General features: G+C 47.2%; 1 protein-coding gene across 2 annotated transcripts in view; it reads right to left on the bottom strand.

Moving 5' to 3' along the window:
- Nucleotides 1–37: 37 nt before the first annotated feature.
- The window catches only part of ankrd12 (ankyrin repeat domain 12), a 42,965-nt gene continuing 26,070 nt past the window's right edge, over nucleotides 38–16,932 (bottom strand). The window contains exons 2-13 of one of the 2 annotated variants that reach the window (XM_061254857.1): nucleotides 13,536–13,649; nucleotides 11,418–11,568; nucleotides 10,047–10,115; nucleotides 9,784–9,930; nucleotides 9,289–9,492; nucleotides 9,019–9,161; nucleotides 8,687–8,834; nucleotides 3,379–7,979; nucleotides 3,077–3,175; nucleotides 2,799–2,942; nucleotides 2,311–2,406; nucleotides 38–1,447 (exon numbers count right to left, since the gene is read on the bottom strand). In XM_061254857.1, the coding sequence (XP_061110841.1) occupies nucleotides 1,262–1,447; nucleotides 2,311–2,406; nucleotides 2,799–2,942; nucleotides 3,077–3,175; nucleotides 3,379–7,979; nucleotides 8,687–8,834; nucleotides 9,019–9,161; nucleotides 9,289–9,492; nucleotides 9,784–9,930; nucleotides 10,047–10,115; nucleotides 11,418–11,568; nucleotides 13,536–13,595 (6,048 nt within the window). In that variant the 5' untranslated portion in view covers nucleotides 13,596–13,649 and the 3' untranslated portion in view covers nucleotides 38–1,261. The remainder of the gene's footprint in view (nucleotides 1,448–2,310; nucleotides 2,407–2,798; nucleotides 2,943–3,076; nucleotides 3,176–3,378; nucleotides 7,980–8,686; nucleotides 8,835–9,018; nucleotides 9,162–9,288; nucleotides 9,493–9,783; nucleotides 9,931–10,046; nucleotides 10,116–11,417; nucleotides 11,569–13,535; nucleotides 13,650–16,932) is intronic. The other variant, XM_061254858.1, reaches the window with a different exon arrangement.

The following is a 16,932-nucleotide window of genomic DNA, read 5'->3' as shown; positions in this document are numbered from 1 at the left end:
GAAAATGGAAGAAAGTAAAACAGAATAGGACAATACATTTTGGATTTCACAACAAATAAAATTTATTCAATTATATATTACAGATATGTACATATCATGTAACAAGTAAATATTAAAATAGACATATTTTAGAACCATAGTTCAAAGGCATTATGTTGCAAAAATAGGTTTTGTTGTGATCCCACACTGAACTGTAAAAGTCATTTTAATTTTGTGTTTCGAAGCAACACTGAATTTTGCAGTGTGATTTTTTTTAAGTGTGTATGACAGTGCAACGGACACAGAGGCAAGGAGCTGCACAGTGCTGCACGAGACGTCGGACCAGTGACGGAAAAGAAGCAGGGACGAATCGGAAAATCTCACAACAGCCCACGGTCCAGCTTTCTGGAAAAGTACAAACCTGCAAGGCATGCACATCATTAAAGATCACAAGTCAAAACACCTGCCCGTAGGAGAACATGAGGAGAAGGAACAAAACTAAACAAAACAAACTCCAAGCATGCTTAAGAATTAGCCAATAACAACACAAAAATACTAAAAAAAAAAAACAACACCTTGACTTTGGTCCATTTAAAACATTAGACAAAACAAGTTTACAATCAAAATATCAATTAAATTTTTTTTTTTTACACTTGTTAGAAACAAATAATTACATGGCTATTTACAAGATGCACAATCTGTACGTATAAAATAAGTTAAAAAAAATAATAATTAAGAGCACAGTCTGTACATGTATGGACACTTCACTTAAAAACACCCGTCTTTGACAGTCCTGTTCCGTGAAGCAGTGGCAAAGCTCTCTCAGGCTGTGCGAACTGCAGGGCCAGGGCCTCCTCTCTCTATACCCCTCTCTCCCGTCTCTCTGTCTCTCTCTCTTCCCTATAAGCGCTCTCTGAGGCTCTCAGCCAACCAAACTGGGCCCTGAACCCTGTCATAAGTGCTGCTTATGTCTAAGTGCCAGCCACATTCCTCACTGTGCCGACGCCCATGTGACCAGGCTCCCCGCCCCTCCGGGGAGGAGCCCCAGGTACTCGGGGCTCGAAGGGGGGCAGTTGGGTGCCTCACATGACGTGCACACGCACTGTTATTTTTATAAATAATAGGAGGGAGGGTCAGTCTGTCCTGGGCTTCATCGTCACGCGGTGCTCCAAGCCGACCCTGAGCCTCCCTTGCTTTTCAAGTGCTCTTTTCCGGCACTTTCTCGGTGGGGCGGCACCTCCTCCTGGGAGTCCGATGGCGGGCGGGCGGGCAGGCGGGCCCCTCATATGGGAGTGAGGTCGAAGTCGTCGTTGACTTCGACGAGCGGGATGTAGAACTCGGGGATCTGGAAGATGCTGGTGGACTTGTACATGGCGGGGTCGAGCTCCTGCAGCTTCAGCTGCCACTCCAGCCGCTGCACGGCGTTCAGCGCCGCGGCCTCGTGCTGCTGCCGCATCAGCAGACACGTCTGTGGGGAGGGAGCGGGGTGAGAGACGTAAGCACACTCGGCACTCACAAACAGCTATTCAAAGTTCAGACAGTTTTGAGGAAGTGATTCCTACTTAAAAAGGGATCTGCAGATTGTATTTTTTCCATACTGCCACCTGTTGGTGGCTTTTGAATACACAAGTACAGCCCCAGAGAAGTACTTGTGTTTTATAAACCACACGGGTAGTTGCCAGCTGACTGTACACTGTAGTGTTTGGTTTAGATGTACTATGCACAACCTTCGTAATGCAGTGCGATGGAAGGCGCTTGAGAGTTTGGAGCTGCTGCTTAAATTTGTAACGCATTGCAGTGAACATACGTGTCCCTTCTTGATTATGATTGTCAGACCTCAATATAAATCGTCACTCAGCACCTGTTGATTTGCCAACTGCAAACTGCATCTATAACAGGAAACTATTTCCCATGTTTTCAGAAAATCGCACGGCCGTTTTTCACAATCATTTTCACGGCAGGAATGTGAAACACCTGCTGCTGAAATCACAGTCTGCAGTCTAATTGCTGCTTTCTGAAGCTGCGTACGTCCACACTAGAATAATAAAAGTTAGCGTTGGCTAACACTTGCTGAGCAAATTCAGGCTGCCAATGAACAGTTGGAAGGTAGAAATTTAAGCTTTAGTCACAGTTTCGAAATCAGTCATTTAGAAGTACTGAGCCCAGCTGAGAATGAAATGTGTGACTCATATGCGACTGGAATTTTCTTTTGTTTTGCAAAAATATTTTGCAGAATAACCATCGGTGTGCTGTTATCAGGGAGTAAACATGTGAACCCTGTTATCGCTCTTGTAATATCCAAGATCGCGCACATTTTTCAGAAAGTCTCACCTTTAGTTTGTCAAACTTGTCATCCACATCCTGTAACCAAGACATAAACTGCCTGGCATTGAACCTGTCCCGTACAGAAGTTTTACCATCTTCTCCCTAAAAAAATGAAAATAAATAAAATAAATACAAACAAAAACATAAAAAAAAAAAGAAAAGATTACAGGTTCACAGTTATATGGGATAAGCCAGTCAGATCCTTGCCAGTGCTGACTGTGGCCTACAGCCCAATCGGACAGTGCATAATTAGCTGCTACAGCATTGCTCAGAGAAGGCAGGACTTCTAGTTAACTGCTGGGCTGCCGGTGGACTTTTGAGTACAAGTGCAAGAGGATGGTGTAGTGATGGATATGCGTAGTTGTGATTTGTGTGCACTCAAAATGTGGAGAACAGGAAAAATAGGGCATGCATATACGTAAATAAAATATAGAAGCAATGACGCAGTCTGTCACTCACACACCCCTCAGCGGCTGGCTGTCAGGGCTCATTACCTGTGCCTCTGCGGGCATGTTGTACACCTCTGCATCCAGCAGGACCGTGCATGCACTGAAAGGAAGCGACTGATTGGCTAGTGTTCTGGCTGCACGGTAATGGACGCGCAGGACCTCTTGTTCGTTGGAAACAATCAACTTTTCCTGGAAAGGAAACGACAGTGAGTTCACCATTAGAAGTGAGAGGGATACATCTGTAGGGACAGAAAAATACTGAACTGTTTTCACAGGAAAGGTATAACAAATGCAAACCTCCTCTGGCAGTGGGTTGTACATACCCGCTCAATGCTGTGTTGCAGTCTCAGCTTCATGCGTACCACTTCCTGCTGCTTAAACATCTCTTTCAGTGGGTCAGGCAATGAGGGTGGTGGCGTTATCTGCAATCCAATGACAAATGGAATGAGAACAATTTCGTGAAGCATCTTCTGCATCAAACCATATTCAGATTAGATGAGCGATGATGATTTCATATGCTTGCTTCCCTCATCCTTATCTGTCTGTGGTATAGCCATAACTATTTTTTAAGAATGCCCCAACAAAAATGTACCGTAATCTGATGGCAATATTGCTCCTTACTTACAGTCGGAATGCACAGCTTGCTGAGGGGATTCCCATCCAGGAGGTAGGATCCGTTGAAGGTGACATACTCGTCGTAGTACTGTGGTGCCTGAGGGATGACGCTGCACAGTACCTTCCTCTTCTCCTCGATCTTCCTGCGGATGTGCAGAAACTCGTAGTAGGGGTTGGCCCTCTCCGTCTGGTAGGGCTGGATCTCCTCCAGCTTCAGAGAGTCTACAATGGCCGCCAGGGACTGCTGGGCCTTGTCCTTGGCCTGCTGAGCACCGGGGCCGACTTGTGACACCCGCGGCATCTTCCTCTTCCTTGGGTGGTTCACTTGGTTGTCCTCCTCCTCCAGCGGCTGCATCTTGGCCTTGGCACCCAGCGAGTCGCCCTCCCCCTGCAGTGGAGATGAGCTTCCTGAGCAGGTGCTACTGTGTTCTGTGTGAGGGTCCCCCTGCAGGCCACATGGTGGTATTCCAGATGCCTCAAGCTGTTCCTGTAGCTGAGAGTTCTCTTCTGGGGCAGTGTGGTCGGGAGCAGTATCAACTGGCTCATTTTTTATTTCATGAGCTAGGAGTGTCTGGGGGGCATCATCTGATGAGGGCTCTGCAATTTCCGGTACCTCCACACCGCTATTCTTTTCTTTGCTCTCAGGAGCATCAGCTAGGTCCTCTGCTTTAGTGACAGGGCCTGCACAGCTCAATCCAGTGGGGTAAGATGGTGTGGGACAGCTGCCTTCCTGTTTCTCTAAAGGAAGCTCGCTTGGGCCTGTTGAGTCCTTGGAGTCTTTAGAGTCCAAACTCTCAGCCTCCATATCCTCTGGCGTGACCTTGATTTCCATGCTGCCTGCTGTGGAAATGAGCACTGAATCCCCTGTGCTTCTGTCAGTCTTGTGTGTGCTGGTGCAGAGCGGGGTATTGGAGGGCCCTGGGCTGCTCACCCACTCTATTTTAGCACTTACAGGTTCCTTCCTCAGGTCCTCCCTCTTACAAACAGTGTCTTCCAACAATCCAGCCTTTTCTTGTAGCTCAGGTCCCAGATGTGAAGCTTCATCACCGCCCTGTGAAGGCTCACAGGAGACTTCTGTAGGTTCCTGGGGGATTACGGAGAACGTCTGCTGAGAAGTCAGAGGGGATGAGAATGTTCCTTCTGAGGAATTTTCAGATAGAGTGTCTTTGGTTGCTTTGTCATTATGTTCAACATTTGATTTCTGGCTGGAGCTCTCTGTCCTGCAGTTCTCCACTGGTGGCCAGAACATGGTTTTCTCTGACAGGGGATCTGTAATACAAGGCCTCTTCAGTTCTGTAGTGCTTTGTTGTCTGCTGTCCGAATGCGTGGCCTGCTGAATGTGGATTTCATCATAATCCTTATTCAGAGTATCACTGCTGTTTGATGTGATTGGGAGGTTAGTTTTTGAGGTGTTCCCCTCAATTCCACCACTGGCGATGTTCTCGGGATCGGAGCTAAAATGACTGAAGCTTGGAGGTGGCAGACTTTGACTAATGTTGCCATCTTGAATAGATGCTACACTGCTGTCAGGTAGAGTGCCCTTTGCATGTTCCCCACTGGAGTGTATCATTGTACTGGCCTTTCCAGGGTCCTCAGAGGGTCTCCCGTCACTCAACGCAACTTTTGTATCTTCATCCAAGATGGATCTCAGGTACGGTGACGCATGTCTGACAGGAAGGGTAGACCTGCCACGCTGAGCTGCATCAAGCAGACCTTCAGATTCCTTTTCGTGAACAGCTGGGGACCTGGCTGGGTGGACGACGAAGGAAGCCTGTGAGGAAGAGAGCTGGGAATCGGAACCTTCTGGAGCAAAGTCCGAGTCATACTCGGCTAGGGGCCTGGGTGTAAGGGCAGCTGCTTGGCAGGAGTCCTCTGAACTGGCCACAGAGATCATGGACACCGATCTGGACATGAGGATCGACTTCTCCCCCTCAGGCCGGGGGGAGCGGCTCAGGCTGTTCTCCAGGCTGAGGCCCAACTTTCCAGAATGGGGGAGGCACTTAGCATCCAGGGAGAATGACCTTGAGCTGGTGGCATCCTTGAGCACCTTTTCTCGGTTGTGGACTTCAGAGGTCTCTGAGCTCTTTGAGCGTAGAAGCTCCTTGCTGTGGCAGGACTCGCCCCCCGAGCTCTTTGACCTGTCCTTGCTCTTCAGCTTTCCAGAATCCGCTACAGGCCGCTGCTTCATCCTCTCCCTCTCCTTCTGTTTGATCTTCTCCATGTGCTTCCTGTGCCACTGCTCAATCTCCTGGTCCTTCAGGCTCAGCATTCGCTCAAAGCTAGTCTGCATGAGATCATCGTTGACCAACCTCTTCTCCTTGGGCCGGACGTCTCTGGGGGCTGGCGAGGGTTTGGGTTTAGCTCTGTCGGCCTCCACCTCATTTGACTTTGACTTGCTGATTTTGGCGGGCTGGGACCTGTCTTTGTGCCGGTCCCGGTCTCTATGTCGATCAGCGTCTTTGTCTCGTTCACGCCGATCTTTCTCTGGTGTTCGAGGTACGTCTTCCTTCAGTTTCAAGGAAATATTTTTTTCATGGGACATCCTGTTGCTCTCAGATGTGCTGCTCTTTTTCTCTTCCAAAAGCAATTTAAGGTTAGAGGTGGAAGAGGTGATGTCTTTCCCTTTCTCCTTCTTCTTTTTGTCTCCGTCTTTCTCTTTTTCCTTTATGCGGTCAAGCTTGCCCTGATCTGGAACTTTCTCTGGAGGTTTCCCCCTCTTGTCTATGCTGTTCCTCTCTCTGTCCCTGCTCTCCCCGAGACTGCGCTCCTTCTCTACCTTCTCCTTCTCACTCTTCCTTTCAGGCCTCTCTCTGCTCTTCTTGTTCTCCTCAGGTCTTTTGGCCATCAGGATGGCCTTCAGCTTTTCACTTTCCTTGTGGTTTCTGTCTCCGGGTGAGTGGGAGGAACCTGCTGTTGTCTTTTCCCGCTCTTTCCACCTGTCCGTGCAGTTGTGCAGCTCAGATTTTTCAGGGGAGTGCTCGCCTTTAGGTTTTTTCTCTTTGTCCGAATGCTTTTTGTCTGTCTTTTCGGCATCCCTCTCCTTCCCCAAAGTCCTCTTCTCAGTTTTGTCCCGGGTGCCTTTCTCCGATTGGTCCCACAGGTCTTGCTCAGTGTGCCTTTCTGTTACAGGCTGCTCATCCTGCTCATCTTTTATGGCACTGCTGTGTGTGCACTCCTCATTCCCTCTGTCCAAAGCCACGCCATCCGTCCTCTCCTCCTGCTCACTGGTTCTCAGCTCCTTTCCCTTCTCCTCCTTGGAGGGAAGATCCTTCTCCTTTTTCACAGCTTTGTCCTTTTCTCGGTCCTCTTTCTGCCTCCGGTCTTTGCTGCTGCTGCTGTGTTTCTCTCTGCCTTCTCTCTTTTCCTCTTTGACAGGGGATGAGTCTGCCGTTTTGTGTGGGGAACTGCCTTCAGGGGTCTCTGTCCTCCCTGGCAGGGGCTCTTCATTCTCATCGCTTTTAAAAAAGTTTTCCTTCCAGAACTCCCGGTCGAACTCCAGGTTCCTATGCCCCTCTTTCCTGGCTTCCTTCTGCTTGTGCCTGTCCTTCTCAACCTCACAGTCCTTACGGTGCTTGTCCTTCTCCCGGTGTTTCAGTTTGTACTTTTTGACAACTTTGCCCTCTTTGTCCGTTTTCCGTAAGGCCGATTCAGCACTGTCAATGGTGGCATCCTCCTTGCAAGGACTAGAGCTCCTGTCGTGGGCATCCAAGCTAAGCTCTTTGTGGTGATGCTTGCTCTTCTCCTTGTGCTTGGCGCCTCTGCTGCTGCAGCTCTCCGTGGCATAGTTTGGCTCTGTGTGGCGGTCCTGTTTGATTCCATCCACCTGGCACGGGCCGCCTGCGACAGACAGACAGGTCTTGGCGTTTTCCTGCTTGAGCGGCGCCGGCTGCTTGTCAGCTAGATTGTGGTTGAGCTTAGGAGACCTGGCTGATGGCAGGTGGAAGAGATGAACGGATGAATCATCTTTGGGGCTAAAGGACATCTTGAAGGAGTCCTCCTCCCTGCTTGCCTTTTCTGAGGTCTCTGTCCCAGCCGAGGCAGAGCAGGAGAAGAACGGCACTTTGCTGTTCTCTTTCCCGTCCTCCTTCAGCTCCTGATTTTCCTTGTTTTTGCTCTGGTTTTTATACTTTTTCTTGACCTTGCCCTTCTCCTTATGTTCTGCCGTGAGGCTCAGCTCCTTTTTAGTCCTGCTGTCCAGCCTGTGTCCCTCAGCGGTGGCCAGGGAGCAGGTGGGAGAGGCCTTCCTCTCTGGAGGGGTGTCCGCCTCATCGCTGGAGCTGTCTGAACTGCAGTACAGGACACGGGATGTTTTGGACTTTTTGGACTTGGTGTTGCCTTTGTCCTGCTTGGCCAGGAAGTGCCCACCATCCCTCTCGTCCTTCTCCCGCTGCCTCTGTTCCCGCCGCAGGATGTGCCTGTCATTCAGCGCCTTGCTCAGGTCATCCTCTTCCTCCTCTTCCTCGTCCTTGAACTCGTATTCATCTAGCCCGGACATGGAGGCCGACGATTTTACCAGGTTGGCCTGCTTGCCATCAGAGTCCTTTTCCAGGTCTGAGAACTCCATATTGTCATCCACACTGGAGGGATTAACAGATGGGGGGTCTTCTGATTCTGTAGAAAAATAAATTTTATTTTGAAATACAAGCCGATCCGAATGCTTCTGAAGTTCCAAACAGTTCAGTCAATTTTAGTCTGTGGTCAAGTAAGCCTATAATGATGGTAAAATTTTAAGGTATGTATTGTGCAGGAGAACACCACAGTGCATAATCTCCATGTTTGATAACCTTGGCAACTGAAATTACAATAAATAATTACCTAAAAATTTCATCTGGGCTTGGTTTTCCATTTCATTAGAATCTCTGCATGTCTGCATAACGGATTGAAGTCATTTGAAAACCCATTCACTGCAGGTCTTATTAAATCCCATATTGCCATGGTGTACTTCTGGCTGAATACCATTTTAATTTTGTTGAGTGCTCCAATATTAATAAGAAAAATATTCTTTCTGCACACTTAAGGACTAAATTACTAACAACCAATTACTAAATGGTACTTGGAACAGTCCACATCCACACCATTCCTAAAATCCATTAATTCCTACCCTTTCCCTAAGGCCAAAATCTCCAAACGAAATTATTAATATTAATTCCTACCTTAAACATCTCACTGTTTAAATGGATAATTCATAAAATCTAAGTGACTTCTTCTGCAACCCTGAAAATTTCTAGCAGAGAAAATGAACACTATGTTGAATGCCAGCTTGCAGAGGGAGCACATTAATAATGACATCGCAGTTTCTCTCCTCACTGTGGACCCACCAGAGGAGCTGTCCTCTGGCTCGGACAGCGGGACCTCGCCCTTAAGCAGAAGCTCCAGCTCCTGGGAGTCTGCTACATCCACCGGACGCTCTCCACGCTTGTTAGCCTGGAAGGCGTTTCCTCCATTTCTCAGCAGTAGCTTCACAATCTGCAGTGACACAGGGGTGAACGGTCAGCCCAACACCTACAGAGCATCCATTATAAGCACAGTTAAGGTGAACTGTCCGTTCAGAATATACACCTGCAGGGCCGCCATTATAACCACCTGCCCTGGAGCAGGTCTGTCTGAATGAGAGATCATGTTATGGCAGTTATGGGGCACGGAAACATACATCCTTGTGTCCGCTGCTGGATGCATCATGCAGTGGCGTGTCGTCATCGAGCCCCTGCGTGTTGACCTCCGCCCCGGCAGCGATCAGCACTTTGGCCACATCGTAATACCCAAGGTTGCAGGCCTCGTGCAGTGGCGTCCAGCCTATGACACAAATATTGATGAAATAAGCTCATTTTCCAGATAAAGCATACAATTATCAAAGAATAAATACAAAGTTGCAGTTACAACAGTAACTGTCACATGAACTGCAGTTTGGAAGAAACATCACCTGCAAAGTCTTTGACATTGACATCAGCCCCCAGGCTAATGAGCTCCCTGACTTGCTTAGCGTCACCGCGGATAGCGGCCATGTGGAGGGGGGTCTCTCCCCGCTCGTTCCTCTTGTTCACCTTGTCCTTCTGCCTGGACGAGGCAGAGCTGGGGAGCTTCTTTTGAACCGGCAGCGCTTGCGTGGGGTGGCTGGGGGTGGAGTCTGGAGGAGGAAACAGCAGGTAGGTGGTGAGGTCATTGCCCATCAGTTCTACAGCCTGACCTTTAGATGCTTCAACATTAATAAGCAAAAACCTTTCCATGCTCAACAATCAGCAGACACCAGAAAACAGGCAATACTGATTAAAAGAAAATGATAAACATTATTTGGAAATTTATATGTTCGATGTTCTCACAGACACTGGGTGCCACCGGACAATATGACCAGGCATGATGTGATGTACAAGTGCATACGGGAGAGCTGAGAGAGGAGGGGAGCGACAGGAATCCAGACCTGGGCTGTTGTCTCTTGCCGTCATCTGCATGAGGAGGGCCATCTGCTTGCGCTCTGACAGGGGATACCCGAACAGGATGTTCACAGGAGTAGACTTCTTACTTCCAGTCTCCTTTTTCACTTTCTTCTTGTCAGGACCATCTTTATCTGGTGAGGAGGGGAAGGCAAAGAATCTCAGAAACCAGAAGGATATTGGAGCTTCCCATCAGCACTATGAACAAGCCTAAGATGCAGATGCAGACATGCATGTGATTGGCTGTTACCTGAGTAAATCCCACAGGGAGGGGTTAATCTTTCGCCCCAGGTTTCACTGGAATGTCCTGGGTCTGAATCTACAGTGCAAGCAGACAGATCGGAGGGGACAGCAAGGGGAGGAAAGCACGCCCGTTAACACAGACACAGATCCGAGCAATGAGAAACACACTCTCACACACACACGTGCAGATCAGAGTAATGAGAAACACACACACACACACACACACACACACACAGACACAGACACACACACACACAGACACACTTGGGGACAGGTGGAAGTCTGGACTGACTGGCATCATGTCTTTCCCAAGTTTACAATTGGGCGACTGGTCCCAGAGACAGAAAGCGAGTTAAAAAGGCCACAGATACACTCAGATCCATTATCGTCTGGGGGATAGCAGACATACTCAGAGCAGCCCATGATTGGCTGGGGGATAGCAGACATACTCAAGAGCAGCCCATGATTGGCTGGGGGATAGCAGACATACTCAGAGCAGCCCATGATTGGCTGGAGGAGAGCAGACATATTCGGAGCAGCCCATGATTGGCTGGGGGAGGGCAGACATACTCAGAGCAGCCCATGATTGGCTGGGGGAGACAGAGGCAAGCTGGGGGTAATCATCACCAATGTCTCAGATCACTATTTAACAAATTAATACTGAATAATAAACAATAAAATGTGTCATCACAATTATCAGTCGGAATTAAACATCAGTAATAAAGCCCAACAAGCAACAATAATTAGCATTACTCAAATGGCTCTTCATAATTAAATATAAATACTTGATATAATGACTGGTATAATGGGTTCATGAATCAGCCAATGGTGACCGCAAAGAATATTTTGAAAGCATGTTTTCTTTTCAGCACTACATTATTCAAATAAATGAAAATTGTGTGTGTGTGGTGCTGTATCGTCCCTTTCATAGCTGTTAAATCTAGCCCAACTGCTGCCCAATACACATGACAAACCACTTTACAACCCTGCATATTCCATGTTAACTAACTACACCAAAAAACAAAAACAGAGCTTCGGAATATTCCTAGTAACCATCACCCAACGAACCACTTAACCAAGTATGTGCCCTGAAATTGTGTGGTTTTCTGGTCAGCTCAGTGCAAACAATCGCATAAGAGCATTAGCATGCTAATATCAGGGCTCCTGTCTCATTTAATTATGGCAGAGACTCTTTAATTACAGAATCATACGTTTCCTAAATGTCCTTCCCATGTCCCCGTGCTCATTCTGTATAAGAGAGGAGCCCGGTTGATGCAGCGGTTCTCAGTGCCAGTCAGGGCCTGTTCTGTGGCTGACCACAAGGGGGCGTTCGGCACACACAAGACAGGCAGTGGAGTCGGCAGGGGCGCTCACTCACCCGTGTCTGAATCGCGCTCCTGGTTGCGCGGGGGACTGACGGTGAAGGAGAGCTTGCGCTTCATGGAAGGCCTCGGCTTCATCTCCCTTCCCAGGAGCTCACTGCGATCCAGCTTTGGAGTCTTGGTGAAAGGAGAAATCTTATCTTTGCTCTGAAAAGGAGAATTTGTCATTTTCTTACAAGAAGCAAAAACAAACAAAAAGAAAAAACACTTTTAAAGTGCATCCGCTTCATAAAGATTCAGACTTTACTGAGATTATGCAGTAGGGTGCAACTGTCGTCAGAAAACTGACGACAGTCGCAAAATAACCTAACATGGTTAGGTTAGGGTGGAAACATCAGAACTTAAACATAAATTGCACATTAACCTTATTTTGGTGTTATCATTATAATCAAATGCTGTAATTCATATATGAATCACCCGACATCGATACCATCCACAAATATATACAGTCTACTTTAACCTCATATTCATTGTTTTATTTCAAATTCAATATGCTGGAATACACAGACAAAAAATAACTGTCCCATTACTCACAGCATTTCATTGTATATAACAGACTTTACATACAGAGATTAAAGTCAGTAGTTTGGCCTAAAGTGGGAGTAACAAAGTGATGTTACTTTCCCTCCCCCCAGCATATACTGAGTTTGGCTGAAAGCAATAACAATTAAGTAACAAAGTAACAAAATCAAGTAATGTTAAGGACAACCTGCAACCTGCAGTTACTTTGAATTTCTCACCCAAGACTTGTTGGCAAACATAGGCACTGCTTTTTATATTAATCTCAGAACAAAAGCTCCAGACACTATCTATTAAAACGGGTTCTTCCAGCCAATAACATAACTATAACTCAAAATGAGAGATACGGTCCTAGGGCAAAGTGAGCTGTGTGTGAGGCAGAAATAAATGAAAAAAATAAACTAATGCTGAATTGCAGCCACATCATTCAGAACATTCCGCTTGGCATATTTGTGTTTCCTGGATGAATATTCTGTTACACAAATATGCATGTAGTTCAGTCACAAAGCAGCACTGAGTAAAATGGTTACTCATCTTCTAAAAGGTAAGAATGTTCCACATCCTGCCCAGTGTAAACAGTCTTTGATTTCAGAGGGGCTGCTGAGGTCAGGGGCTTCCTGTTTGTGTGTGGCCAGGTCAAGAGGCTTTTTTTTTCTTAAATAACCTTATATTTGAATGAATCCACCCTTTAAAGAGTTGCTATTTTAAGAATATTTTGCTATATAAATATGATGGTAGCCGGCCCTTTGAATTTGAAAGTACTATTATTTGCATTAACAAGTGAAATTTGAAATTTGAGCTTGACTTGATTGTATTCATTAAAATCATTTCCAATGCATCTTTTGTATATCTGTCTACATCATATCCAGTATGTGCTACAAGCTACATGCAACAGGGATTCCTGTACAACTTAAGAATTACAAATCCAGAATTCATACTGTACACAGGAGAACACAAGTACCAGTACATGATACAAAACAATTACAAAGAAGACTTGAAAAAAACATTGATTAAATTAGTGGTTTTTGCGTGCATTCAATATCTATGACTGGTATGTCTATGACTGGTATGTCTATGACTGGTATGTCTATGACTGGTATATATGACTGGAAATTAAGGCAGATTTTTATTAGGTAATTTGACATGGTCAAGGTAAAAATATTTACTATCACTTGGGAAAAAAAAAAATTCAACATTCTCCCCTAGTGTGCCACCCTATGGATTACCCGACCAGTCAGCACTGCTACAGAACAGTGCCTGACCCACCATGCAGCCCCTGTACCATGACAAATACTCCTCTCCACTGGATACCTGTGTGTACTGGAGCAATTAGAAATATTCTGAGGATTACCTTTAAATAACGGTTGGTAATAATTTTGGACATTCCACCTTAAGAGTGCCAAACAGACCAACAGCAGGCTTTCACACTGAATCCAGAACAATGGCACACCAAACAGCCCCCCCTTCCCAGACTCAAACAGGCAAGAATAAACACACATTAAAATGCATAAAACAAGTCCATGCATGAGACAGAGACAGAATCAGCCTTTGAGTGATGTAAGAGTCCCGGTTTTATCCGTTGCGGTGGACAGTACCTTCTTGCCGGCCTGCTTCTCCACCATGGTGCCGTCTCGGTCGCCCCCGGGTTTGGCCATGGTGCGGCCGGTGACTAGCTGCAGCGGCTACTCCGTGGCGCGCTCATGGTGAGCCTGCGGACACAGACACACTGAAAATGTGGGTCACAAGTGCGGCTCGCAGAGGTGAACGCGTCCGCTCTGCAGGGGAATACCAGCCACGCTTTTACAGCACACATCTTCTTTTTTTTGTTCAGGGCATTCTTACTTATTCTTTTCAGACTGAAGGGAAACCACCTACTATGTAGGTTTACTGACTGCTTTCACTATGTGGGGCCAGTCACAGTGATGTGGTTTAGATTAGAAGAGGTGTTGTTTTCTTCATAAAGAATGGGTTATTTATACTCTCATATTGTTCATGAATGGATATAGTACACAATATCCAGACGGAAGTGACGCAGTGTTACATTACATTACATATAACTTGGCTGATGCTTTTATCCAAAGCGACCTACAGTTGATTAGACTAAGCAGGAAACAATCCTCCCCTGGAGCAATATGGGGTTAATGGCCTGGCTCAAGGGTCCAAAAGCTGTGCGGATCTTATTGTGTGTTGTATTGTGGTACGTATCATGTAAACTTGAAAATACTGAAGAAAAATACTGTTAAAATAACCTCCTACACTTTAAAACACTTGCCTCCCCTACCGTTAATTTTGAAAGCCATTATTTCTCAGCCAAACTCATTTCCACAATCTCTGCTACCAATGAGGGAGGGCCCATCTGTGAAACACACAATATCAAGTTGCTGCTTCTCTTCACACTTCAGTGCACAGGCAGGGGTCAGAGGTCATATGCAGCTTGAGAGAGCAGACTGCAAAGACCTGACTGACCAGAAGGGGTCACCAGTGAGCGATTACACAAGGTCCTCCCAGCCAACTGAATCCCTCCCTGCCTGGGATACACTACACATCACCCTGCTGGCTGCAGTCAGCCCTCAACTTTCCACATTTTAATGTGCAAAAACTTCCTAGGACAGACAGCTAACAGTATTCAAATACTGAAATGTATTGTATTTTGTCAATGACTTCATCTACCCATGACTCAAAGCAAATGTGGACCAGTTCTACTAAGGCCCAGTGCAAGACAGCTTTACACTCAGTTGAAATGAGATGATTAACCAAAGTCTAACTTGCAGTTGGACTTATTAAGAGACTTTATGCACCCGACCCCAGTTCTTTCTGACTATGGCCAGTTTTCATGTCGGCCACAGAATCACCCAGAGAGGGAGAGATCCAGTCCGCAGGGGTAGAGAAAAGATAATTATTACAGCGATAATATGGTTTAAAATATCTGTCCATAAAAACAAGGGATTTGACCACTCATCTCTCCGGACATAAAGACTTAAAAACCCTGCGAGACATCCAGAGAGATCCATTCAAACAAACTCTCAGCTCAGGATGACAGAGCATGGGACCTGCCATTGCTGGTCCTCTCCGCTGCATTGCAGGGGCATGGGAGACAGACCAGGAGGAGCCCTAATAACCGGGTTTACTGTTGTGCCCAATCACAGCCTGGCTCCAAAATTAACCGCTATAGCGGCCCAATCACAGCTTGGCTCCTACATTAACCGCTATAGCGGCCCAATCACAGCCTGGCTCCAACATTAACCGCTATAGCGGCCCAATCACAGCCTGGCTCCAACATTAACCGCTATAGCGGCCCAATCACAGCCTGGCTCCAACATTAACCGCTATAGCGGCCCAATCACAGCCTAGCTCCTACATTAACCACTATAGTGGCCAATCACAGCCTGGCTCCAACATTAACCGCTATAGCGGCCCAATCACAGCCTGGCTCCTACATTAACCTCCATAGCGGCCCAATCACAGCCTAGCTCCTACATTAACCACTATAGTGGCCAATCACAGCCTGGCTCCAACATTAACCGCTATAGCGGCCCAATCACAGCCTGGCTCCTACATTACCACTGCAGCACACATATGCTTACAGCACCACCACACAAATTCTGCTCTTGTGTAGACAAGGTGTCTGCTAGTGGTCACTAAGGCTCAGCGCACTGAGAAAAGAAGGTGTTTCCACACAACAATATGTTCTGTATTCCACTGCCGCCAAACCTGCACCTCGCCCTCCGATGAGGAATAATGGCAACCCCACTGACCCTCCTCAGTCACAGCAGGACTAACAGACATTAAGGGCTGGGTGTTCAGCGTCCAAACGGCTCCAGAAGAACAGATGCTGGGAGGCTGGCTGTGCCACACTTCTCAACCCCATTCCAGAAAAAGACCCACTTTAAAACAGCCTTCACGAACTTCCCCCTTTAAAATAGGCTTTTAAACTTCACTTTTCAAAAGAATGATTTAAATATGTCCCGTATTAAAACATGCTTTAAAAAAAACCCAGCTTTAAAACAGGCTTTAAACTGCGGTTGCTTGATTTAAACCCTGTGCTGTGTTAATATTTAATAGCGCTAACATGAACATTATCCATATTCTGTCCATACAGTACACATCAGCCGGTGGGGCAGTACTGTATGGCTCAGGCCTCTCTAAGCCGGAGGGGTCAGAGGTTAACCTGGTGCGGTGGGGAAGCGGAGAGGCCCGGCGGGGAAGAGCAGGAGCCGGAGGGAGAAGATCTGCAGGAGCAGGGTCCTGGTGCGTCTGGCGCGGCGCGGAGGAGGGCGTGACTGTAATTACACAACGCCTGGGAGCGCTGCCAAAGCCCCGCGAAAACGCGCCGCTGCACCTCCAGCTATTGCGCCAACGCCTCCTGGCAGGGCCTGGGCTTCCTCTGAGGCCCGCAGCCTTCTCAAAACGCCGCACGTCCGCAGCGCCAGGCCCGCAGAGGAAGCGCGGCCAGCGGAAGGGGCTGGGAGACGCACACAGAACCCGTTCGGCGCTGAAAATAGCAAGGCGATTACACAACGCTCTACGGTTTTGCATTGTAGTACATCGCATTATGTTCATTAGCAGATTCTCTTACCCAGAGCGATTTTACAGTGTAAGCACATCCATACTATTAATATTAGCAACAGCACCAGACCTGGCTAGCAGGCCTTTTATAGAGTTTAAAATTCCTAGTGTCGACTCAAGGCAGTGCTTTGTCCCTGTGCCGTGCCTATACTGAACACGCTACGCTGAACCTCTCAGGACATGTGTGCACACGTGTGTGCAGCCTGTCAGGGTGCAGTCGCAGGATAGATCAATCAAATTTGACGTGCAAAATTACCATGTGCCTGTAGAGGCTTGAGCGCTACGGGGTCAGAAGTTTCAAACCGACAGGGAGAACCAAACGTTTGGCAGGAAAATATTTCGCAATGTTTCGCAGCAGAAATAGGCCACGTTGAAGCGTACTGACCCATAAGCTGAGTGAATGCCGGTGAGCGTACCACTTCAAAC

Source organism: Conger conger, chromosome 9, assembly GCF_963514075.1.
Source record: "Conger conger chromosome 9, fConCon1.1, whole genome shotgun sequence".
Taxonomy (NCBI): Eukaryota; Metazoa; Chordata; class Actinopteri; order Anguilliformes; family Congridae; genus Conger; species Conger conger.
The sequence above is the reverse complement of the archived record's forward strand: the minus strand, read 5'-3'. Positions and strand labels throughout refer to the sequence as shown.